At 40.3% G+C, this 26,779-nt stretch overlaps 1 protein-coding gene across 2 annotated transcripts in view; it reads right to left on the bottom strand.

The window, feature by feature from the left end:
- Positions 1-26,779, bottom strand: part of slc44a5b (solute carrier family 44 member 5b) — a 33,990-nt gene extending 7,211 nt beyond the window's left edge. Inside the window, exons 1-14 of one of the 2 annotated variants that reach the window (XM_071487611.1) lie at positions 26,368-26,722; positions 12,524-12,572; positions 8,117-8,190; positions 5,855-5,939; positions 5,142-5,226; positions 4,901-5,014; positions 4,163-4,223; positions 3,938-4,061; positions 1,970-2,053; positions 1,448-1,560; positions 1,114-1,245; positions 770-869; positions 578-670; positions 205-292 (exon numbers count right to left, since the gene is read on the bottom strand). In XM_071487611.1, the coding sequence (XP_071343712.1) occupies positions 205-292; positions 578-670; positions 770-869; positions 1,114-1,245; positions 1,448-1,560; positions 1,970-2,053; positions 3,938-4,061; positions 4,163-4,223; positions 4,901-5,014; positions 5,142-5,226; positions 5,855-5,939; positions 8,117-8,190; positions 12,524-12,572; positions 26,368-26,404 (1,239 nt within the window). In that variant the 5' untranslated portion in view covers positions 26,405-26,722. Of the gene's footprint in view, positions 1-204; positions 293-577; positions 671-769; positions 870-1,113; positions 1,246-1,447; positions 1,561-1,969; positions 2,054-3,937; positions 4,062-4,162; positions 4,224-4,900; positions 5,015-5,141; positions 5,227-5,854; positions 5,940-8,116; positions 8,191-12,523; positions 12,573-26,367 lie in introns of both variants that reach the window. The other variant, XM_071487612.1, reaches the window with a different exon arrangement.

Here is a 26,779-nt window from a genome sequence, read left to right on the forward strand (position 1 = left end):
AGCCACTAATATAAACTCTATTTACATTACAGCATATTGATGCTAATGGTACTAATGGTTCTCAACAGATTTTACTTAAGAAGCTATCTCACTTGCTTCCGCTGATTACAGTTGAATGTAGCGAAAGAAACTGACCAAGAAATATTTCACAGAGCACGAAGTGACAGAGAAATTAATCAGTGTGTAAGAGTGTGTGGGGCTAACCTTTGGATTGCATGTGAGGTTAGCGTACATGCATTTATCATCAGTAGGCGTGACCTTATAGACTGCATAACCAGATGATGCTAAGAAGCTTGAGAGTAGACTAGTTAAGGGAAACACAAAGGGACATTTTGTACACTCAACAATCACAATGATCGATACTTATAAAAGTAAACTGCTATTTACACAAATGACAAATTTTGCTCTTTCTTTCAAAAACATAATACAACAAACACTACCAATTCTCTAAACTGCATCAACTGCATGTTTACTGATCATTGCAATTAAATATACGTAGTGTTTCTACAGTCAAACTATCCCAGGCTCAATGAAGGCAATAAAAAACAGTTCATTTGTGTCCCAGTTAGAAGGATACACTGCTGTAACAGCCCAGTACGCGATGCAGATGGCCAGAAGGAAAAAGGTGATGATAGGGTAGAAGAGAGTGGTCATGATGTAGCTAATGGCCCTGGAAACAGCAAAGATCAAACATTGTATGTGTGAAAAAAAAAGACCTGAACACAGTATTTAATTTTAAGGAGTCAGCAAAGCTTTTGTCCATTCTTACTTGCTTCCCTCCTTCAGTAATGCAACAGCGATGCGCAGCCTCGTCCTCAGAAATATCAGTATAATCACAATGATGACCTCAATTACTGACAGTGAGATCACTACAAAAAATAAAAAATAAAAAATGTATATATTTAAATATTTCAATCAATGGACACAAAAAATATATATCACTTCAGCATTTTAACACAATTACTCAAGTTAGTGAGATAATCATTTAAATCAATGATGCTAAAAATTAATTCAATGGGAACAACCAACTGACATTAGTTATGTCACATGAAGCTCACATAATAAAACAGAAAAAGTGTGAAGTTAAGGTATGGTGGTAGATGATAAACCTACTGAAGACAAGCCACGTCTCGCTGATCTTAAGGTAAATGCTGAAGTCTGTGTGAAAGCCGATATCAGAGATGGTGACATTAGAGCCTGGCTTCCCTCTCAGAGTGCTGTACTCCCAGTAGCAGTGCCAGATACCTTAGATACAGACAGAGAAACAAACAGACAGAGAACAAATCTAATGCAAATCTAAACTTGCTACAGTTTGCTATGACAACGGAACTGGGCACAGTAAGACAGGTGAGAAAATCAAATGTGAAAATGTGGGTAACATCTCCAAAATGTGTGCTAAGTACAGTACATAATAGCAACTGGTAAAGTGTCTATGGTGCATACTCACCGTAGCCGACAGCGGTGATGGCACCAAATACAATGATCCACAAGAGCACACCAGCAGTGTAGCGCAGCAGCAGGATGAAGAGCAGACTGACTACCATGGTTATCACCAGACCACTGCAACAACACAAACACATACAAACACATAAACACCAGGTAATGTCCATTATTTGCTGATAAACTGTGACAAATTAATATACAATTCATATAATATTTAATGAATGAGCTTAACCTCAGAGGAATTCAGGTCGACTTAAATAAACTATTTAGTAGAATGTTATGTAAATAGCAGTTTATCTAGTGCTATTTGAATTGCTTGCTGTTGTTAATTCCATCAGTTTGTGGCTTTGAGCAGGTAAGACAGGAGGAAATATTTGCATATAAAAGCTACAGGGTGAAGATTTTCATTAGCTTCATCATTGCTTTCACTGATGGGTCAGAGAATTTCCTCTAACCGCCGTGGTGCACATAATCCATAAAGAGCAGGGAAAACATGAAAATCAGCAGAAGCCACAGCCATTCTTACATGACGATCCAGTTCCAGGAATTTGCATAATCCTCAAAGATCTTCATGCCAACTTCTTTGGCACTTAGCAGGCTGGCGATACCTCTGTGACAGAGTAACAAAGTGAGATGGGAAAAAGTGGGAAAGAGAAGAGGTGACAAAAAGGGATTTAATAATAAGACAGAGAGGGACCGTGGCTGGTTTGTGTTACTGCCTCTCAGAGTTTGCAAGGGTTTCTCAAAAACATTTTGACATTTGATTTATCTTTAAAGCTCTCACTGCGAAACAAAGATGAATACAGGTTCAAAATGCTTTTGATAATCTCAGCTCTGTGAGCCACTTATTGGGTTTTGAGGGTCTGGAAAAAACAGTTTCATCTTAAAAAGTCACAAAACAGCATTAGTGTTGCTGAAGCGCTAGTGAGCAGGAGTTCCAACAGCAAGGCAGAAAATGGTATGGCAGCATGTTACTAAATATGATAGAGAGGAGCACTTAGTGATGGATAGAGATCAAGAACCTGTTTATTTCTGTTCACAGTACAGGTCAGTGTGCAAAAAAAGATGTGTTCTAAAACTCAAAATGCCTATTGAGTAATCTTAACTTAACCTTTCTATGGTGGTGGGAAAAGACAAATTTCAGTGAATTAAAAGAACTAACAGAACAGATATGAGAAACAGACTCTGATGCAGAGATCTGTACATCACGACTTGTGTGAAACTGAAGTACTGATTGTTAATGTGAGGTCCCATTAGGTGGCACAGGATAGCTGATGTTTGGCTCCTCACCTCAGTTAAAAACACAGACAGAAGTGAAACTACAAAACTGATAACAAAGTCAAGACATGACTACAGCAAGGTCTGACCGCAGAGACACTGCCCTATGACTCAGATAAATCTCTATAGTACAGGCAGAGGAGGAGTAGAGGACAAGCTGACATTTCTATGGGACAAACACAGCAGTGAAAGGAGTACTGACAACAACCTTATGATGAAGAGCTCTAATTCAGTAGCCTAAAGGTCAATGAAACTCTGTCCATGTCAGAGTTTGGCTCATATCCAGCTATGTTATGCAAACCTGCGTTCATATCAAGCTGAAGGTAGCTAATGTAATGACCACCAGGGGGCACTACATTACTCTTTTTCATTTAACGAAGGCTGTGCAGAGCCATTCAGAAAGTCAGTATACTGACTTGATGTTTCCAGGTAGAAATATGCCCCAAACAATTTTATTAATCTGCCCTAATTCTTCTCCACTGTTGCAGGCAGAGAGATGCAGGAACAGATTCTTCATGATGAACAGCAGAGGTGTAAGGGTTAGTCTACACAAAGCTACTGGCTACAGCGGAGGCAAAGTTAAAAAGCTGAAATAAATCATTTTTAAGACCTTTCCACTCCTTGCTGCACGGCGGTAACTTGGCTACAAAAAGAAAACCATTAAAGCAAATTACACTTCCAGATAATCCACAGCAAACAAAAGCTGATCACAGCAAACACAGAATCATGTATATTTGTAATATTACCTCACTGGTTAAAATACATGATTTCTCTGCTTATCCAACCTTTGCCATCTCAGCCCATTAACATGTTGACAGCATTGATTTACAAAGCAGCTGTTATAAGCTTGTGGGTATTACTGAAGTTCTACTCTTGAACTTGTAGTTAAGCTGCATTTTCATGCAATAAACATGCAAATGACTTTGAATGTGGTTGGACACATTCCTGGGCATCAGCAACATGCCCACTTTCCTACCCTTTAATATCTGTCCAGAACTCTTTGGGTGCAGAGTTGGCAGCCCTATTGACAGTGTAAAAGTTTTACATGACTTAATTTTATAATTATGCATACTATTTTTACTACTATTTATTACTATTTTACCATAGCAAGCAAGCAAATCTCAATATAATGTACTGTGCATGACTTTTCCACTTGTATAACTAACTGGTTCAACAACAAGGATAGAGATTTATGATGCTGGGAAGCTGTACTTACTTGGCGGCATCTTTCAGGTCGCTTACACTTCTCTCATTATTGTCACCGTCTTTGAAGATGGTCTGATTGGCTACAGTTAAAAGTCCATTTCTTGTAATGAAATCAGGGAAGCACCGCTGAAGGACTGAAAGACATTTTTAAAAAAGTATTTGCTTTTAGTAGCTTGCCAAACAAATAATGAGCTATTGTGTATTACTGTCTTTACAGTGCTTCAGAGTCACTTACAAGGTCTGCTTGGCACAATCATAGATGGGCAGTCTTCATCTCGTATGACTTCTACAGCTGACTGAAAGGGAAATGAAGGAGATGATGATTCAAACAACTGAAAACAATAGATCTATCACTAACCATTCAACACAGTGTTTATCATAGTTAGAATAGAGGGCATTTTCCATTCAATTAATCTTACATCAGCAACATTTCATTTTCAGTAATTATAACTTTGGTATTATTAATATCACTATTCCTGAACAAGACAAGAGTTGAACTGAATCCTGCCTGATGTAACACCGTCATACTTGTGAAAATGTGGGAAGGGAAATCGATGATTCAGTTCAATCAGTATGACTGAGCTGTTAGGTGCTCCCACACACCACCTCACTTTCTGATCTTTACACACCATCATGCCAACGTCACTGTCACTGAACTGCTGCCAGCCAACAGAACAGGGCTGTGATGTGCATCAGTGGCTGCTAACTCATGTCCGCCTGTCTCTCAAAGCACATTCAGATGAGCTTGTCATTGTGAGGACTGCACAGATAACGTGGGTGAAATCTGGGGACTGATTACTTCTTGTTTAAATCTATACTAGACTAGATTCTTCTCTAAAATTATATTTAATCAAGCATTTCTACTACAGAAGGGTCTAAACTCTGCTTCTCTAAAATTATGGAGACAAGTATGGAAATGTGACAAACTGAAACATAGAAGCAAAACACATAACCACCAACCACTGTCTCTCACCTTACTGCCAATCTCGAAGCCCGGCTTGCAGAATTGCTTGTAATATTCCCAGTTTTTGTTATTCCATGCGTCCAGGAGAGTGGCAAATCTGTCAGGGCACTTGGAGACACAAAGCTAGAGGGGGCGAAACATCCCTTTAATGAGAAGGCCATCAATCTTGCATAATCAAGTGTGGAGATAAAGTTGGGAGAAAGAGCATTATAAACTGCACCACCAGAATGGGCTTCATTCACTCTCTTACCTGGGTTGTAGGGCACTGGAGGTTAATTAAAACTGCAGGATTGGCACATTTCAACATGTTGAAGTAGAATAATATGGCTTTGTTTCTGTGGAGACAAATGATGAGGACAACGAGATGAGTCAGATTAGACAGATTCACAACAGTGAGAAATCAGTCCATTAATGTGCAATGTTTTATCAGCAAACACTGAAGCACACACACACACACACACACACACACATACACACACACACACACACACACACACATACTTGTACTTCTGTCTTTGTGAGGACACTCATTGACATGATGCATTCCCTAGCCCCTTACCCTAACCTTATCCATCACAACGGAGTGCCTAACCCTAACCCTGACCCTAACCTTAACCTAACCTAACTCTAAAACCAAGTCTTAACCCTCAAAATGTGATTTGAAGGTGTCTCAAAAAGTGAGGACCGACCAAAATGTCCTCACTTTCCCAAAATGTCCTCACTCTGTTAGTAAAATACTTTTTTTGGTCCTTACTATGTAGCAAGTACAGGTACACACACACACACACACACACACACACACACAATGTGCTTTGTGGAGCTTGCCATAATTTAACACAAATCATCTCCATGTATTATGGTCAAAGCCTTTTGTAAGTGTAAAGATAATAGTGGAAGGCTATGAAACAAATTAAAGAACACAATTACTCCACTGTACAATAATTCAGATATTTTTCCACTTACTCAGTGGCGGTGTTCTTCTGGCCACAGAACTGACCATGGCTGTCGGTTGGATAGACAACCTTTCTGGGGTCGCCATGGATCCAGGCTGAAAACATACCACAACAGTTTTTTTGTTTGAACTGAATGAATTTTAACATGTAAAACCATACTTGACATGTTCTACCTACTGAAGTACATGAGGCCACTGCTCAACTCATTACCCTTCTTTGTAGGCTTTCTGGCCATGTTCAGATTTGGCATTAACATCCATCTCAGATGGACAACTCTAAGTTCAGGTGTGAACGCACCCAAGGCGTATTCAGGACGCATTTGAGATCTGATCACTCAGACCACATTTGGAGGTGGTCTGGGCCATATTTGCCACATTCTTTTAGCAATGTGAATGTAAATGCATCCTAGGCCAAATTGAGGGACTGCCTATCAACTGAGTCCAATTGGTCCTGCCACAGTTAATGAACCTAAAATATTTTATTAATTCAAATGGATAAAATCTTATTTCATACTAGAGCTGTGCGCAGCACATTGATTTGCTCAACCTATCGTTGCCTCGCTCTCTCTCATAAACACATTAACAACGGACCCGTGACCGTCTGTCACACGTCACCGTCTGTCAACAACACATACGTGTTTATATGTATATAGAGCAGGCAAGTGAGATCTGATCACAAGTGATCACTCGAGACGCATGTGGAGATGCATTTTAACGCCAGGTGTGAACTGACGTACTTGGAGCTGTCCACTCGTGATCGGATCACCCGAGACGCATGTTAATGCCAGGTCTGAACAGAGCCTCTGTGGTCCTAAATGACACACGCTATCAGTCTTGGGGTGTGTAAATCAGACAGCTTGTCTAGCTTTTTATGTAACAGAGAAAATATCGGCTACCGAAGGACAAGCAGTGTATTACTACTGAAGTATAACTGGGTCAAAGAGTGTTCTGTTTAAATCAATAGGATTTCTAAATTCTATGAGTGCATCAAGCCAAAGTCAAGTCTGTCTCTCCGAGTACTAACCAAGGACAAAAAATAACCAACACAATTAACAAGACAACAGGGGAAATTTCTTTGGGGGATTGCATGAATGCATATTAATTGAGAAGAAACAGCTACACAGAAAAAACAAACAAAAAAAATCAATCCAGTTTAATTTGTTCTGTTCTGTTTCTCTAGATAGGAGTAGCAGTAACCCTGAAGTTCAATTTACCAAGCAATTCTAGTTTTTCATTTGTTTGCTCAACCTGAACAACACAGTATTAAGGCCTTTCACCTTCCCAGTCAATGAAGGATTGTGGTCAACGTGAGACAGCACAACAAAGGCATTGTAGGAGTCTTTGACACACAAGGATGATGAAACTGAAAAATTATGCAGAAAGAACAGCAAATTCTTCAGCTCATTGCAGATGTGTCAGTGTCGATTTGAAGTCACATCCATTGTCATGTCTCCTGCTCTTTTTAAATGATTGGAAAACACTAAGTCTGTCCCTTGAGATGTGACCCCAATGACAACAAGCTGGCAAGGGACAGCACTTTGATACTGGTAGTGGGACATCATTTTAATTTGCGATGTATGCCATACATGTGTGAAAGCGGCAGAAAAGAGATGTGCGGTCAGGTCTGCTGAATATTTATCTGGATATGTTTTTGTATGACAAATGAATAAAGAGAAGAGAGAGTGAGCAGAGTGAAAAAAGTGATGGAGATAAATAAGAACAGAAAGACCAAAAACAATTAGAAGGGACAAAGATAAAACTGAGAGACAAAGGGAAGGGGAACAACGGTAAAGAACAAGAAAGATTTACTAGCTTTACTAAAATAATCACCTCGAGTCAGGACACAGCTAGAGTGAGCCCTATAAGCTGCATGTTGTGCTGAGAATCCTACTTATTAAAATAATAGCCCATTCTCTGGGGAGCTGCATTTCATAACTCCCCCACACTTTTAACAATCCACCATTTTGTTGAATAAACCACAATGAAATTACGTCATGTGAAAAAGAAAAAAGTTGTATTCTCCTTAAATGTTAATGTATGCTGTTGAGAGGAGCAGGTCCATTTTGTTTATGGTAAACAAATATGTTGTCAAATTACTGTCAGACAAAAACTCACACACTGAGCGCATCCTTTCAGGATAAATGAGCAATTCACACTTCCAGACCACAACCAAACCAGAACATATCATCCCTGTTGTGCATGTCCATGTTTGTGTGTGTGGTTGTGTGTCATTATGAAATTGTGTGTGATCAGCAGCAATGTGTCAAACTCACCCACGGTACCCAGAGCGATGTAGCCGAGGATGACAATGACGAAGATAACACAACAAACCACATCAGTGCAGCTCCTGGGAAAGAAAAATGTGTGAAGACAAATGAGAGATGTGTGGGGAACCAAGATTACAAGAGAAAAATAAGGTTATTTAATATGGTTGATTGTTTATTCTTATTTTTTTGTCCAAAAGGTATTTAGCAATGTGTCCACAGGGGGAATTGGTAATTTGTGTCACCTGAAAAAAAAAGTGTGTATATAATGTTTAAAACCATTTCATTGTTGGTAATCATGACATAGCTGCTCTATGGCAAGTGAGTCTGAGATCTATATCTGGGTGCAACTCTTGCAACCAGGCATGACAAGGTCTCATATGTATACTGTTTTTTTTTTCTGAGAAACTGTAGTGGAGCTCTTCTGACTTTCTAATGAGACTCTGAATCCCCCCAGAATTCTGTCCCACAGGCACAGAGACAGCTTTTTGAACATTGCCTCTCCACAGTAGTCTTAGTCTGCTAGTTTAAAGCAGCGTCTCTCTCTCTCTCTCTCTCTCTTTCACTCTGAGCCTTTCTTCACTGTCTCTCCCATAACAAGCTTTCTTCCCCTCCTTTCCTCCCTGAGAGAAGCTGTCAGTCCAGCCCCTTCTTAGCCCTCTTTCAAAACTATTCAGACTATAAGCGCTGAGTCCGGGCTTGAATAAAGCCAAGTTCAATTCACTGTGCAAAGAGGACATGTGTAGAAGGCAAATGCATACCCTCATCCTAACAGTATATGCTACACAAATTTAATTGACACTCTCATTTCCTTCAGTTTTCAACCCCTCTCCTCTTTCATCCAGAGAAGCAGAGCCAAGGTCAAACTGAGGCTTGGGCTCAGAGATGTAACAGTGTTTCCTTTGTGTAGGTCTTTGAGGAGTGGATTGTCCGTGTTTTGTATGCGGCATCATTACATTATTCTATACAGAGAGCACAAATGTGTGTTCAGCCTCCAAATATCACTTTATGATTAACCAACAGACAGTCAAGAGAGCACTGACGCACACAGAGGATATCAGCTGAAGGATGAACCCATAATAAGAGGGATAAAAAACTGCTTACACAAGCACTAATGCATTTATATTTACATTTATTTTAATGCACTTTCATTAACAAACATAATGATTTCAACTGCATTTTCAGTGTACCCTCTTAGATTTAGGGTCAGCTGTTTAATTTAAACTCGCAATGCAAATTATCATGGGCTGTTTACAAGTACAGCAGCAATTAAGAGATATTTTTATGGTCCTCCATTTATAACTGCAGTAAAGCTTGCAATCTATATTAAGAGACTGCTCTGGTAGATTGGTTTCCTGAACTAAGCAATATGGAGGATTGGGAATCTTTCCTGCCCCAGCAGGAGTGCTAATACTCCTCATTTCTCATTACAGAATAAGATGATTCCACTATCACCACTCTTATCAGAATTACATTAACACTATATCTACCTGCAAATTCAAAATGTGATATCTCCTTTCATAACCTGGGCAGCATGTTTGGAGCTGATGATAGTGGACCCAAAATCCCACATCAGCTCTGTATCTTCAGGCAAACACTCTACAAGCATCAGCCAAAACCTCTCATAGACAAAATTTGATGACAAAAGACTAAAAGAGTAATTGGTTGCCATATGAAAAAAAGGTTTCCTGACTTTTGACACATATCAAGGTGCAAACCATTTTTCTGAGAGCACAGCCATTATTTTTTGGAGATAATAGAGAAAAATGGCATCTTAAATGGCCACAGCTCTGCTTGGTGAGGACAGCCACAGTTTTACACTGACAGTGGATATGCCAAATATAAAGACAACCTGCAAAGCTGTTGCTGATATTGTGCATATTATTTACAAATGAAGACAAGGGAGTACCATTTCATTTCATTCAAAAAGAGCAAGGGGAAGAGCTGTCTGTGTTGCCATGGATATGGCTGCATTCCTTGTCTTCAAATCCCTCTCTGTACTAGATAGTAGATAAGTTAGCTATCACTCAGCCTCACATCCTAGGTAATTAGAGGGGAATATCTGAGGGCTGGGAGTGTAGAGGAGACCTTGCCTCTCCTCGGCTGTAATGAGACTGTCAATGTCTTTTCTCACATCTCTCTCATATAGATGACTGCATTATTAAGACAAAGTGCAAACACAACACCACAGTGCTAATATAAGTCACCTTTGAGGCATGCAAAGGTGAGTGTGGAAGGGAATGCTGACAAAGTGAGGAAAGTTTTGTTCTGTTCTGTTTTGTTCTCTTATCTCAGGAAAGCAGGCCACATGGACTGCAAGGCAGATCCAAAATATAGGCAGCCTGCTAATCTATTCGGACTCCCACCTGCCCTCACTTCCAAACCTCAGAAGTCCTTAGTTGTCAGTTACACACACACATATACAGGTACCAAAGCATTGCCCTGTTTGTGAACTGTGCTGGCAGGCAGTGATGCTTTGAAAGAAAAAAAAATCAGCACTGGAAGCTTTGTCAGTGCAATGAGAAACTTTTGTGTCAGTGTTATATTTGCAAGGCTGATACTCTGCAGGAGCCAAGGTGACACAGATGGCAGCAGTGCCACAGAATAGCGTGGGTGCCATTGTGGTGTGAATCTGCCAGACTGTCCCTGCTTTGTAACATGACATGAACAGGAAGGGCCAGATTTGCACACAAAGGGTTTATTTCTCACGGTCACAAGAGTCAAGAGGGAAATTAGCTCAAGTGAGCTGCTTTCCTGACAAAGACAAGCCTCTTTTAGGTAAGCTGTCACACATGCTGTGAAGGGAGAGGACACCTGATTTACTGTTAATTTTGTTTGTTAGTGTGCAATTACAATGAACTGAACTCTGACAGAGCACTATAAGAGGCATTATCACATTGCAATGCGATAGTGTAGTTATAGTATATTATTGTAGTATATCATTTTAACACCGACTGTGTGCATCATAATAGCCTGTTTGAATTAACACTACGCTGTGTCCACTTCTGTCTGGCCTTGAGAGGACTGCTTAATAACAGATACAGTTACTTCATTTAGGCATTGAGCTTGGATGAAAGCAAGACGACCACAGAGTCGGTTCTCTCCCAGTTCTCATTAGGAAAAAGCCTCTGAGCCACAGAAACATCAAAGTATCCTTGGTGCCTTCACCCAGCTGTAGCAGTGAAATGGACTGGAGAGGGTGGGATAAAGAGACGCAGGAGGACTGAAACATGCCTCCACAGCAGCCTGCCAAACTGACACTGAACATAAAAGAGATAAGAGCCTGCATTACCACAGAAAATTACTACATCATCGAAAAAAAGCCTGTAGTGATTCACTTGAGGGGTTTTGTTTTATTGCAAAATTCTGCTCTTCGCTGTACTAAATCGAAGTAGTTAAATGGTTAAAATTTAGACTTCATTAAAAAAAAAAAAAAAAGAGGGAGGGAAAATCTGCAACCTAAAGTTTATGGCTCTATTTTTCGAAATAGAGTGGACCGCATCTGTTAAGCACCAACATTCTCTTCATATTTACTTTGAGGTTTTCCAATCTTTTCAGGTGTATTTCCCAATTTTTTGTCCCAAAATTATAAAATGATATAACATATAACATTATAACATTTATAATAATTTCATATGAATTTGAATATAAGATCCTATAAAATATGTATGGTCCTAACAACAATAAGGGAATATTCATGTTTGAGTAGGTAAAACAAACTTTTATGTTTTTTGATCAATCATATTATAAACATGCTGCTTTTTAAACACTATTCTTACGCAAACATTTCAAAACAAATCAACGCAAACGAAAACTAGCTGTGACATGTATAGAAGTGTAGCTCTCCTGAGGCAGATAGCTAACAGCAGTTCATCAGAAGAAGTGTTACTGTGCTGCCGGCTGACAAACAGGAAACATTTCACTATCTCCCTGTAATAGTCCCAGTGATGTGTGGACTACATCGGTTTTTGGTATATCTGGCTGGTTAATCATGTGTATCATTGGGCTAAGTCCAGCCACCAGCTTGACTTATGGCCATTGATCTGTGTAGTGGAGTAGAGAGGGCTGCCAGCACTAAGCCTCAATCTTTATTAACATAACATGACAAGTGATCGATCTATCAGCGCCCTGACAGGGGTGTGTGCCAAAAAGATTATACAATGGGTAAAATCAATACACATGTAAGAATCAGATGTTGGAAGATAATGACTAGTAGTTAAAGGGTCAGATCACACAAATTACAAAGAATATATTTTCTTACATAGTTCTATTAGTGTCTTGAGATTTCTGTTTCCAGTTCAATACAATGCAAGTGAATAAAATTCCATCTTCAGTGTGGGATGACAAAATGTCTTTCAAATGTATTTGTGAACATATTTGTAATGGAAGAGTGGTGATGTTGAGTATATGTATTACCTGTTATGAACAGGTCCTCTGAAGTTTGGGTCGAACTTGCGCGGCTCACCTATAAGACAAGAAGAGTATGGACAGTATTAGCTCACATGAGCATGAAAAAATCGAAAGAAACAGAATGCCAGTTCCTGGACAGAGTGCATATAGATGACATAACAGGAAACTGCACTGACTAATATCTGGCTCACCAACTGAGTAAGACAAAATGACGTTTTTGCTTTCTGGGAGCAAATATGTAAATATTTATGACCACCATTTAATTACATTGACACCATATAGAAGTTAAGTGTCACATGTTAACTCTGCTGTGCCATTCAACTCACCTGCTAACTAGGTCATTTCACAGTGCAGGTCTCCTAGCAAGACCGAGAGAAAGGATGATCATACTAAGCTAGAGAATTAAAAGCCAAAACAATATACCTAACATTGAAACATAATAAATCACTTTAACAACCTTTAAGCCAAACAGCTTATCTGGGTCACAGTAAGGGTTCCCCATCTGACCCAGCACAGTAAATACTGAAACACAGTTGCAAGCACCATCAGTCACCCAAGGGGCAAATTACAACTGCGCTAACAACGTGTGCTTGCAGGTGTGACAGAGCACATGCATTTGCATTCATCATCGGCTGCTTATTTGGTGCCCAAGTAATCTCTACCCTAGTTTAAACTAAGTACAATGTGTTCCTGAGGACCTATTAATCATCACGCAATATCGCCAAGCAGCTGGGGCAGACTTAGGGGCAGCATGAGTGGGCCTAACTCCCATCTGTCCATTTCCCAAACCGATCATGTTGAGAGACATACAAGCCACCCTCACCTTTAAAAGTGTGAGGAGTGAGTACATCGTACTACGCACATGCAAATCTGGCGGGCCTGTTCTGAATGTACTATAAATTTTATAACTTGAATTTAAAGAAAGACTCTGTAACTTTTGCTGATCAGCAGCAACGGCAGTCTCTGTGGCCACAGGTGGTAAATGTTAGGCTAGGAATCTGGTTAAGTGTGCTGTGAGCAGCAAACCCCTAGGGGTCAACAGCTCATGCACAAAAAACAAATAATCTCAGTACAAACCAAAACTGCCATGTTGTCAAGTTGGCATTCAGCTAATCTGATTGACCAAAAACATCTGATCCCCAATACTTGTGAGCTCAAATACAGATGCTAAGAGCTTGTCTCTTCACCTCTGCCATGATGTCAGTACTGAGAATACCGAGCTAGCTTTTTCTTATAGCTAGCTGAAGGCATACTGTTGGTGGTGTGTGATGTAGTGCTGTAAGCATTATGAACTTCTTGCGGGAGATTGTACCTACTCAACCCAAGTTACATACTGCAACAGGCATTAAGGGTGTGGAGTGGGAATGAAGGAGACACCATTCAATACAAAAGCTTTTTGTTGTAGAGATGTTACTGAGCATGCCCAGCAACACATTTCTTTGTGTACACCGCTAAGAGTCGTAAAATACCCTGACTATGTTCATTGACTACCAATACTACAGTTAATGTCTTAGACAACAATTAAGTGATTTGTTAAAAAAAACAAAAAACTGGCAAGTGGATGGGACATTAAATCAAATGTGACTCATGTTCTCTCTTCCTCTTCCTTTCTCTCGCACACACAACCGGCAGTGACACCTCATGAAAGACACCAACACACAGCTGACTTTCTGTTTTGTTGGAAAAATTGAACATGATGATTTATCAGATAGTCTAAAGAAAATGTCTGTGTAGTGAAAGAAGCGTGGCTGATTATTGTCAATGAAAATAACACAACTGTGGTCAGTCATCAGTAATCAAAATATTACAATCTGGGACAGAGTAAGAAGCAACACTTCAGGGAAAAAAGTCCCTTATGTCCTTTTTCAGTTAAGATTATAGACATTGTGATGACTCATTTTTGTGTTTACATATTTATTATAGCTTAGTGATCTTAAGTCTGTACTGCCTGGACGCAGTTAGCGTAGTTTGGATGTCAATTGGCAGCAGCTGCAATATCAGAAACCCTGTATTACCACAAATACATATGTATAACTCCCCTCTCTGCCCAGAAATGTAACGGATTCAGAACAGTAAACTCTGGCAGCTGCTTCTCACACGCTGCCAGCTATGCATACCTGAGTGATTGAGTGAGTTCCTGTAACTGGCAATTGTGTGACTGTAGAGAAATTTCTTTGTGCTGTGGCAAAAAAAAGTTTCAAAATGTTTTTCACTAAAAAGCCAGGATATTACACACATTTCCAATTGTATGCGCATTTGTACAGTATATTTATGGACAATGGACTTCACAGTTCTGAGTACTTTAAAAAGGTCCACAGACACTCCAAACCCTGACAGCTTACTGTTCCTATTCAATAAAATCGTTACCTCGTAAAATCAGTCTCATAATTCCATTCTTCACCTTCATTTGCTTTCACAATTTCCTCCTCCATCTCCAATGTGCTCTGAACCTTGGGCATGCCTTCATTTCCCTGCTGTTGTTCCTCTACTGCAGCAGCAGTGGTCTGAAGGATAGAGATGCCAAACCTCTGGGCCAACAGCCAAATAATGTCTGAGAAAGTAGCTCACCCATGAGGTGTCCTTAAGCTGCAAAGTCAGCAGCGAAAAATGGCCAGGACCAGAAATGTACTTGGGTTGAAGTGAACTGGTATTGTCTGGTATTATCACACTTCTGTTTCTGTTCATTCTTACAAGTTGTATATTACAAATGACAAAGTATTATTGCAGATTACAAGTTCAGCTTTGAACCACTGGCTGGTCTCATGACTACATGGGACTATGAGCACCTGCTTAATCATGAGCACATTCTTTAACACTGTAGGTATAATAGTATAACAGTATAACCACTTCAGAAGGCATTGTAAGCAACCTTTCTTTAAAGGTTTTTAATATGAGATGCTCCATGCCCCTTTTTCTTTTGCCCTTGCTATTAAAAACCTTACTTCACGGCCATCTGTTTGGTTGTCATAGAAAAGTCACTCACTTGCATTGTGTTTTAGGCTTAAAATGGGAGATGTTCTGGGTTAAATGTGTAAATTCCTCAGTCAAGGACACGGTGTCACCAGACCAGGTGCTCACTGCAGCATTTGCAGGGCACTGGCACTGCATATAAGAGGATGCTAATCTGTATTATACCCAGGTTGAAAACAGAGCTCATACATAAATGCCGAAATTATATATCATACACATATGTTTTTTTAATAGTTTAACACAAAGAGGGACGATGAACCATACTGTTAACTGACCAACTACCACTAAAAAGCTGAAATGAGTCAAATGCCAAGAACCAGGGTCAGACATCCCAATTTACATTTAGTTTAAACATGTGAAATGAAGACAGCTCCATACCACTCAGATTATATTTTGGGCCTTCTAAAGTCAGCAACTGCGCACCATGCACTAACAGAGTTGAACTATTCTTCTATGTTGTGACCTTAGTTACCTCCAATTGCTTTAATATCCCAGTGTTTGTTGCTACAGCGTCATGGCCAGCAGGCTACGTCACATTAACTCACATCAGAGCTAATTAGAGGTACAGCTGCTGGGGGTGAATAAGATACACAGCTCACTACTTGACTGGGCCCAGTACAAGATGAATATACATAGACTTTAAAGAAATCCTTTCACTGATCATCTTATGCTGTGTGAATATTCAAAGCACACACAGGTTTCCACAGTGCAGGAGCAGTTGTGGTAAAACCAGGTTAGTCCATATGGCGTGTGCAAGCTGATTCACACTGACATCAAGGGGAGCCAGTGGCGAGAGAACAGATTGTGGTGCAGTGAGCGTCACGGAGAGGAGCTGTTTTCAGAATCATGTCAGTGGTTTCTTGATCATCAGCCTACTGTTTGGAGTTGTGGAGCCTGTCAGTATGTCCAGCAAGAGAACCCCCCCCCCCCCTGAACTGATTTAAAAAATTAGGGCAGTCATTATGTTTGTCAAAACCCAGGATACAAGACTGTCAATACAATTTGACAGTGGGAACAAAAGCACAACAATACAGTAGAATAGTTAAAACAGTTTACATTATAGAATATTGCTTACCAAAATATTGGTATTACAAACCTCTTCAGTCTAACACAATAACATTCAGGTGACAGAGCATATGCTTATTCAGCTAAGCTAAATTTAGCTTAAGCTGCTATTACTACTCACTACATCAGCCCTACTACTTCCACTAGGATGCAGCACTTTCCTCTGGCCCACAAAACAGGGTTCAGTGAAGGGTTAAAAGAGAGTGGTGAAAATCATCAGTGATGCTGGGCCACCAGCAGACTCTGCATTAGATGACGGCTGTTTAGACTGCACTGCAGTCTGCCAGTGCAGGAGATGAGGCTGGTGGACTGGATGTGTGCTGCTGGCTGTAGTCAGGCTGAATGAGGGTCTGTAGTCAACAACATTTGGAAAAAGCCTGGCAGGCATGCTACACTGGGACAGCTAGAGTCGCTGTTAACTCCATGAACTGTTAGTCTCCTCTATTGACAAAGTGTTGGATAATGCCACCGTGTCCCTGCTGTGACTGAAAGATTTACACATAACACAACAAACACGGTGGAAATCAAAGGCTCTGGACAGGGTGAGGAATTACACATCAGGATCAGACAAAAGATTTAGCAGTCATCTTCGCTCCCCAATCCCACTTGCATTTGCAGCTCGTCTGCCATCGCAACAGGACAGATGCATCCATTTACAGTGTCGAAGACCAAAACATAGTATACTAAGTCTGTGACATAAATTAAAATTATGTGTTAAAATTTCAACTACAAACACATTTAATAAAAAAGACTCAAAAAAGACTGAAAGGCACTGTGACAATGCCTCAATTTAAAGTCCATACAGACCCTGATGTGCTGAGACTGACTGCTGATCATCTGAGTACCTGTGCTAGAAGAGAGCCATTTGTAACAACCCGCCAGAGGCATTTCATCGCCTTGTATTTCACAATTTGGGAGAAAACTAAATTGCACACTTATCTTCTGTGGGTCACTCACAAGGTTAGTCTGCTCAGGGATTATTTTTCTGGTGTGTGTGTGTGTGCATGTGTGTGCGCAGTCTGAGATCACTTACACTGTATATACACTATGTGTAGATATATACTGCACTCAGCAAGTATTCAGACCCCTTCACTTTTTTTGCCTGGACTGCAACAGCAGGGCAGCCCTATTCTTGAATGACCCTGACTGACTGACTGAGTGATCAGATTTCCACCATTGGTCGGGCGACTATCATTAATGTAACTCACTTGGAGTTTCTGGTGCAAACAGGTTCTGTTAGGGGGTGTTTACAACCTGCAGTGATGCCAACTTAGCGCATTGTCGCTAGATTTAGACTTATTATCAAAAAAGACTGGGTATAAACCTGGTACATGACAGGACCTGTGTGGATACCAACCAGAGAATAACGATTACACGTATGCAGTAAGTTTAACATGGCAAACGGGATTGCTAAACGGGATTGGAAGTATTGCTACGACCAATTCTACATATCAAACAGAAGGAATTAGACGTGAAGACCTGTCTCTAATAAAAGTCTGTTACGTTCTTGAGTTAGAAACTATCAGGGATCCTAGACGAAAGTTGTGAGCTTTGTGAGAGACAAAATTGAGAGATAGTATGTAGTACCCTGGTGGCTCACCAGGTAGTGCATATGCCATTTGGACTAACTCTTTGGTGAGTTTGTTAGATAACCTCGCAGTTATAAAATCAGGATTTGACCAAAGGTGGTCCTACCACATAACAGCTTTTGACCTAGTCTTGTTTACATTTTGTCATGTTGCAGCCTCATGCTAAAATTGTTTAAAATACTTATTTCCCTCATCATTCTACGCTCTATACCCCATATCAACTAGAAATATGTGAAATATCATATTGATATTTATATTCAGACCCTTTCCTCAGTATTTAGTTGAAGCACCTTTTACCGCCTCAAGATGTCTTTGTTATATACACTCACTGGCCACTTCATTAGGTACACCTCTTCAACAGCTTTTTCATGTAAATATCTAATCAGCCAATCACATCGCAGCAACTTAATGCATTAAGACATGTAGACATGGTCAAGAAGACCTGCTGAAGTTCAAACCAAGCATCAGAATGAGGAAGGAAGGTGAATTAAGTGACTCTGAACGTGCCATGGTTGTCAATGCCAGACGGGCTGGTCTGAATATTTCAGAAACTGCTGATCTACTGGGATTTTCCTGCACAACCATCTCTAGGGTTTACAGAGAATGGTCCAGAGGTCAGACAAGAATGGCCAGACTGCTTTGAGCTGCTTGGAAGGCAAGAGTAACTCAAATAACCACTCATTACAACCAGAATATGCAGAAGAGCATCTCTGAATGTGTGGGGGATATATTCTTGGCACACTTTGGGCCCCATAGTACCAACTGAGCATCGTTTAAACGCCGCAGCCTACCTAGGTATTGTTGCTGACCACGTCCATCCCACAGTGTACCCATCTTCTGATGGCTGCTTCCAGCAGGATAATGCGCCATGTCACAAAACTCAAATCATCTCAAACTGGTTTCTAGAACATGACAATAAGTTCACTGTCTCCACAGTCGCCAGATCTCAATCCAACAGAGCACCTCTGGGATGTGGTGAAACGGGAGATTCGCTTCATGGATGCACAGCCGTCAAATCTGCAGCAACTGTGTGATGCTATCATGTCATGTCAAGACCAGCACCTTGTTGAATCTATGCCACGAAGAATCAAGGCAGTTCTGTAGGCAAAAGGGGGTCAAACCTGGTACTAGCAAGGTGTAACTAATAAAGTGGCCAGTGAATGTGTGTGTGTGTGTGTGTGTGTGTGTGTGTGTGTGTGTGTTTGTGTATATATTTTAATGTGTTTATAAAATTCAGTTCAAGTCAAGAAAGTAAAGTACACAAAGAGCGTAACTGACAAGTACAATGAGTAGGAATATTAGCCATACAGTACAGTGTACTCACTAGAGTAAAACTTTTTCTTCACTTTCTCCATCTCCTTTCTATAGCCCCCCTTCCCCACGTTTCTCAGCTCGTCTCCATACATCCAGTACACAGACACACCAACACGGGCAGACACAGGCACCAGTGTCTCCAGGCTCCAGTGTTCAACACAGGCCTCTTTCATACCATGGTCAGGCAAACAGCTCGAACACTGCAGGTGCTCTACATGGGTTGGGTCAAAGGGGCCATTTGGAAAGGACTTTTTTTGTTGTTTTAACTCTGATGATTCATAAACATTTCCAAGACCTGGGGAGAGTGAGGTGCTGTGAGAATGCACTTCTGTCAAAGCTATGTTGGGCTTAGAGATGTCTACAATCCAGCTACAAATAAAGTAAAAAGAGAAGAAAAAATTCTGAATTATGATGTTGCTCAGCAGGGTAGGTGTGGCCTTTAAGTCTGAATCCTGTGCACAGTATATTCATTCATATCTGATGAAAACACTGGCTTCTGCCAATCCACAGAGGAAAGCAACATCAGTAACATTGGTTTTGGGGCTTTACATTTTCCTCAAGTCTGTATTTAAAAATGAGCAGCATTCAGGTTTCTCCTGCGACATAAGTGTTGGGCACATGGTACACTGGTGACAAAGCTGCTTGCATGGATCACTGCCTAAAAGATAAATAGGCCAGTAAAGCTGTGATTGGATAAGAGACTGGAAGGCGGTCATGATGTATTGGGGATTCACTGTCAAGGTTTCACAGCTGAATCAGAAAAACACACACATACACAAACTGAGAGGAGGGGGGTGGGGGTGTCATGGGGGGCAGAGATTTACTGGCAAGGCTTCATTTGAGTGGTATTCTCAAATCCCACTTACCCTAACACCTCAAACACACACACACATGCACGCACACACACACACACACACACACACACACACACACACACACACACACACACACAAATACACACATTCACAAACAGATGAATTGGGAGCAGCATCATAATCATGTAAGTCTCCCACACTCCCTGGAAAAGAAAAAAATCTCCGGAAGAATCAAAGCACTTAAAAAGCTCCAGATGGCTCACTTTTTTCATAATATTAAAAATCTGGAGATAATACCCACAAACACGCTCTATGTAGCACCATCACTCTCCTTTTCTCTGCTGCCCTTCTTAATCCAGAAACATCTTCTCTGCCTTGCTCTTATTTTCCCTCTCTGGAGAACAGCACAACCTTTAAAGTGCTTGTCTCCTTATTGAAACACGACAACAACATCCAGATCTCTGGTTTAGGTTTACTTAGCAGAGTCCCTTGGGATCCTTTGAAACTATTAGCAGATGGTCGGGGACTGTGTACTTGGCATATCTGGCTTGGTAGCCCACTGGGTTAACTCCTATCAGTGCATGAACAGTATTTACTGTGAATATTTTCAGAGGGAAGTGAAGACTCAGTGAGAGCTGACATCCCCTAAAATGCCGAGAATAGTGGGATCCGGGCTGCAATTCGACCCCCAAGAGAGGAGTTAGCATCTGACAGTGTCAGACACTGACAGCTAGCCTGCTGCTCCGAGTGGAGAAGTAGCAGTATTATGGCTGGAGCTTTGTGACCTTGGTTACTTCTGTGGGGGCCTCCAGGCATGTCAGTGGCAGCCCTGAGTTTCTGAGAAACCAGACTTGCTACTGCTACTGTGGATCACTGAAAGGCTCAACCGGCTTTGGCCTGGATTTATAAGGACTTAAAAATAAGTAGAAAGGCCATATCTTGATAATACACACACCAACACAAACACACATCTTAACATATACACATCTACATGTAGTTTATAACTGCACACACTATGTCCTTTAGTCCATCAGTATTAATGAACTGTTTTTCTTGAAACAACAAGATTCACTTCCACAGTTAATGTCACATTTCTCCTATACAGCTTCCTCTTAGTCAGGTTTTGTATAGAAATTAATGATATCTTGAAAACTGAGAGAATAATCACTCCATTAGTCCACACTGGAAACAGGTTACTGTAAATAATCTCACCCTGTGGGCAAAATAAGGTTTAAGACTCCGTAATAGACTAAATTACTAATTAAGATGGGGGTTTTTTTTCCTGTGGAATGCAAGCACATCAGAATTCCTTATGGCAATAATGAAATGGCAAGGATGAAACTTTGGTTGTTAAACATATCAACTTATCTGAATTAAACATTTCGACTAATCAACTGTATTTTCTAAACTGCTTGCTCTTTGCATTGACAAAAAGGTAGGGAATAAATTAAGGTCATGCAGTGTATGTGTCATAGTACACCACAGACTTCAAATCTCAATTCTCTTGTTGCAAGAAGTGACAAGAAATGTTCTTATGATTTAATGATCCAAGTGTGGAACTAGTATTCCACTAGTTACATGAATCTGATTTCCTAAACTAGATAATATTCTCTTTTAGGAAGGAGCACAATTTGTTTCTAAAAACCTTTGATGTGGTTAATATTAATATCACTTTACTGCCTGTGTTGATCAGCAGGGAGTCCTCCTAACATCTGCCTATCTACAGTCTGCACACATCTATCACAGATCAGCGTAAAAACTGCTGCTACAGCAAACTATTAAGGTGCAATTCAAGGTTCCTACCTGTGCAACAGAGCATATTTAGAACATCAGAACACCATGTCTCTTTTGTTCTTAGGATAATGTCTCATTTGTTTTGATGAAGCTAGTTGTGTCGTTCAGCATGTTAGACCTATCAAAAGTCATGTACCCAAGGCTCAAATCCTACATGTCTAGTATAAATGTAGTTGCATCTCTTGTTCATTTTCCAGTGTATCTTTGGATTGGGTGTTTCATAAATCACTGTCAATGTCACTTAGCTTTTTAGTCATAAACAAACACAGACTGTATTTGTTCTGCAAATTGGAAATTTAAAGTCTCCTTGCTGTCGCCTAGAAAGCCTCTTCATACTTAAATGTACCATTTTCATAGACCTGAACAAATAACCATCCAGTGCTTGCCTCTGTGCGGAAGTGAATCTGCGAAATTATTTACAGACTCACCCTATCATTAATGTGAATAATATTCTTCAAACGTCCAGGCACTGACGCAGCTACCTCTTGAGAAAAGACACATGAAATTAGTAGTAATAAAACATAACCTTGTTAAAAATAATGAGCAGATACTGACCATACCATAGTCTGCCATACAGAATAATAAAGTGTATAGTACTGTGGAGAGAGCGTTGATCTTCATTTAAAATAAGTATTTGCAGAGGACAGTGACACTTAAAAAGCCCATAATAGCGGTTAGTCTTGGGTGCAAAATGGGCCATTTGAGCCACAACCTTCTCTGAATGCAATTTCACAGGAAGAGACTGTGAATGTTTGATTCTAAACCTCGGCTCTCAGCTTTCTGTCAAGACTCTGCAATGACTCAGTATGAAAATGCAGCGTTAAGGGAAGCTGCCCATGCGAGAAATTTGTTAATTAACAGTGTGCCCGACTCAACACTTTCTGTGGTGAATGGAACTCATATCTAAATTGTTACTTACAAAGCTGTCACAGACTGATTATGAGCTATTTTTCTACTTTTCTGACTGACTGAACATTTCAGCAGTACAGTGTAAGCCCACTGAACATTTGCTACACAGTTAGAAATGTTATATAATATACCAGCCTCAAGTGTACACTTGAATGTGGGATGGTGAGTGAGTGGATGTGAATGATGGGATGGCAACTAGTTTGACTACCTGCCAACACATGGTTCACTGATATTTTTGCATATGTTCATTAAAAGTGAGTTCAACTTTATTTTAGGGCTAGGTAATAATGTTATCATCTACTTTCAGTGGAATTTCATCACTTCCTCATCATCATCATCAATCCCTCTTCATCCTGCCAAGTCTACCACTGCCAACTACCACTGGTTTCCAACATTTCTCCGAAATGTATGGTGATTACTTTAACAGAAGCAGGAAGGTTTTCTATTGAGGAAAGAAGTGAGAATAACAACACTTCTTCTGCAAAACATGCCTTGGGGCTACTGCTAATAAAAAGTGTCTCTATTTCTTCTATGTCTTCCTGTGTAACAGTTGAGCATCACTGCAATATGGTATATTTAGAAAGAAACTCTTTTTATGTTCTGAGTTACTGACATCATCCAACTACCTGGACTGGGAATAATTGATTGGACAGCATGATCATCAGCATCATAAATCACTAAACAAAGTTAGACAGTCAGAAATTCCCAGTAGATTTAAGGTGGTTTTCTTTACTGCGCACTCCACATTTAGTCTGCATTTAAACAAAAGCAGGGTGTGAAGCATTGGCTGCCAAAACTACGAGGTGATGCTGATGCACAATTTGTCTTCTTGTTCTGTGCTCTGTTGTGAGACCAAAATACTCTAAATTGCTCTTCAGCCAAGCTAGCTGATGGAACAAAAGCACCAGGGAGCCAATAACATAAAGCAGCTGACCTAAACATAGGGAGGCACCATAACTCTATCCTACACTTCACTAGCTCAGTCACTGGACTCTGTGAGGGCAAAATTATGTTCCTTAATTAAATTGTCTCACTATATTCTGTGTGGTTCTTTGGAGAGTATCACATGAACTGAAGCAATAAAAGGTCATGCAAGTATATGTACATATTAGCCTGCATAATGATGCTCATATACTGGATCTACGTAGTGTGTACAATAATAATGATACACAGGCTCGGCATTGTGTTTCACTACTCACTAAGCTGTTTACTTACAACACTTCACACATAATCTTTAACATCAGGTTTATGGCATACTGTAAAGCACCAGCTTGAACTTGTGAACAGGGAGTGATATGGTTTGAAGGCCCCAATGGTGAGCTGCACGCCTGCAGAGAGCAGTGAGAATCAACGCCAGCTGACATGTTGCAGTTATGATTGGCAGAGTGCTGGAGTCATGAGGTCTGAGGGACACATGGGGGCAAGCATGTGGGGAAAAAACAGGAAGACACAGTGCTTTTCCTCATCAAGAGCTGTCAGGACAACGCCTGTGTCACTATGAGACAGTGCAGCTACTGTATCTGGCTGACATCTCAGCCATAATTATCATATACAGTTTAGACAGAGTTTTGTCATATGATACATTTGTAACTGATATTGATATGGAGGACTCTGCTAACACTTCTGTGTTACAGGTGGGGTTGGACTGATAAGCTGATAAATGCTTTTGGTCTACCTTTGGCTTTTGGTGATTACGAAATATTGCATCAGTGTACACGACTGAAGTTACTCCTTGACTACAGCCACATAAGACCAACTCGTACAATCTGAAATGACATTTTAATTTCTGTGGAACATAATTTGTTAACTAATGTTTTGGTAAGGAAATTTTTCAATGAAAAGATTCATGACTTGCCATGTCAGTGAAGTGGATTGCTTAGTCTTGGTTTCAATGGCAAGTTAGTTTTCAATGATAGTCTTGCAATAGCCTAATAATTTGTAATATGACTTATTACTTATATTTCAATGATTAAATGGAAGATTTAAGAATGAAATATTATCAGCTGTGGAAGTATTACCAAATCACCAGTGTAAGTTAACTCTTTGTATCAAAGAAAAGACACTGCTGTCTGTAAGGCATCTGGTGGTGATAGAGGAATATATTGCTTTAATTCCAAAGACAGGCTAAAGGACAAAAAAATGTGTCCACGAATGAAATATGGCCATATGCCTGGAGCAGCAAAAATACCACTTTGAGACAATTAATGCCTTTTTCATTCAAACTGTTAACAGAGGACATTGACTGCAATACCTGGATTGGAGCAGTTACAACACTGTAATTATTCTCATTGTGGGCAAGAAGAGTGGAGAGTGGAGGAGTGCAGTTAAGACTTATTGTTGTTAACAGACTCCTATTGTGATCACCAGGTGAACAATATAATGCAGAAAATTTTATCACAAGGATGTGCATCATTGTGAGCCAGTTTAAGATGACAAATGAAACACTATGAAGAAAATGCTGTATTATTCTATCGCAATAACCACTTAAAAGAACACCATTCTACCATTACTGTATATTTGATGTTATTAAAAGCAAATGTACTACATCACAGCAAGGGATCAAACATCATTCAGGCTAAGAAGATTATTTAGACCTGAAAGGATTAATCGAGTAGTTGACTGACTGACAGTCAATTTATCGTCAGCTAAATTATTCTGATAGCTCGTAACGATTAGCTAGTAGTTGAAGACTGTTTCCAGCAAAACTGCTCCTCCTTGTCTTATATGATTTGGGCTGGTATTTGACTAAAATCAAGGCAATTTGATGGCATCATCTTGAGCTGTAGTTAATTGTGACGGGTATTTCTCACTATACTGTTTTATAGCAGGGCCAAACGATTAAAATAATCGACAGCTCCATCGATGATCGTTGTCATTTGCAGCTCCAACGAAAATCATGTTAAAACTATATGGTGTTGTCACACAGCATGTGAATGTGTGTGTGAAAGGAAAAATACCTCGCCGTTTACAACAAAGACGAAGTGACAAGTGGAGAAGGTAAGTGGAGCTTGTAAGACTAGGTAAACAATACAAGGCAAAAAATTTTATTCATAACAGGAGTTATCTCCTTAAAGCTAGGGTCGCGGATAATTTTTGAGGCAGTGTTACCGAAAACACTCGGGGGGTAAAAACATCAGGTTGCAAAACTATTCGAACGTTAATAACGTTTCTGAACGTTATTCTGCCGTTACTGCGTATTCGATGCCAACCGTTAAATAGCCTCTTTATTGTCCAGTTAGCAGCTGGGCTAGCTAACGTCCCCGATAAATCACAACGACAGGTCAAACATCATTCAGCCGAATCGATACACCGTTATATCCTGCTGTCATAACGTTACAGGAGAAAAAAAAAAAAAAAAATTCTCGGCGCTTACAACAAAGACGAACCGACTCACCATAGTAAGAGGAGGGGATGTCCGTCTTTCTAGCCATGGCACTTGGTAGGACAGATGCAGCACCGCCGTCTTGGTTTTGGAGACCGCATATGAGATTCGAGGTGAACCGCAGTTGTTTTTTTAATGCCTTTGAGCGGTCCCGTCGAGAGACAAACACAGGAAAGCTGGAGAGGTCTGGGGCTCTTGGTCTGAGGATGCTTCGGCCACGCAGCTGAGCGTCAGCCGTGTTTACAGCTCGACGTCATTAATTATTCCTAAACGGTCTTAAAGGGGCCGCAGGGAAACTCGGCTGCTGCTGCTGCTGCTGGTTCCCTTTGTTAGGAAGTGGTGTCAAGCACATACTCACACCGGTTTGTTGTTTTTTTTTTTTTTTTTTTGCAGTTTGTCAGCTGACACGACATACTAGAGAACA

The sequence above is a fragment of the Trachinotus anak genome, unplaced genomic scaffold, assembly GCF_046630095.1.
Source record: "Trachinotus anak isolate AG129_WGS33_773 ecotype Australia unplaced genomic scaffold, CSIRO_AGI_Tana_v1 ptg000010l, whole genome shotgun sequence".
Lineage (NCBI taxonomy): Eukaryota > Metazoa > Chordata > Actinopteri > Carangiformes > Carangidae > Trachinotus > Trachinotus anak.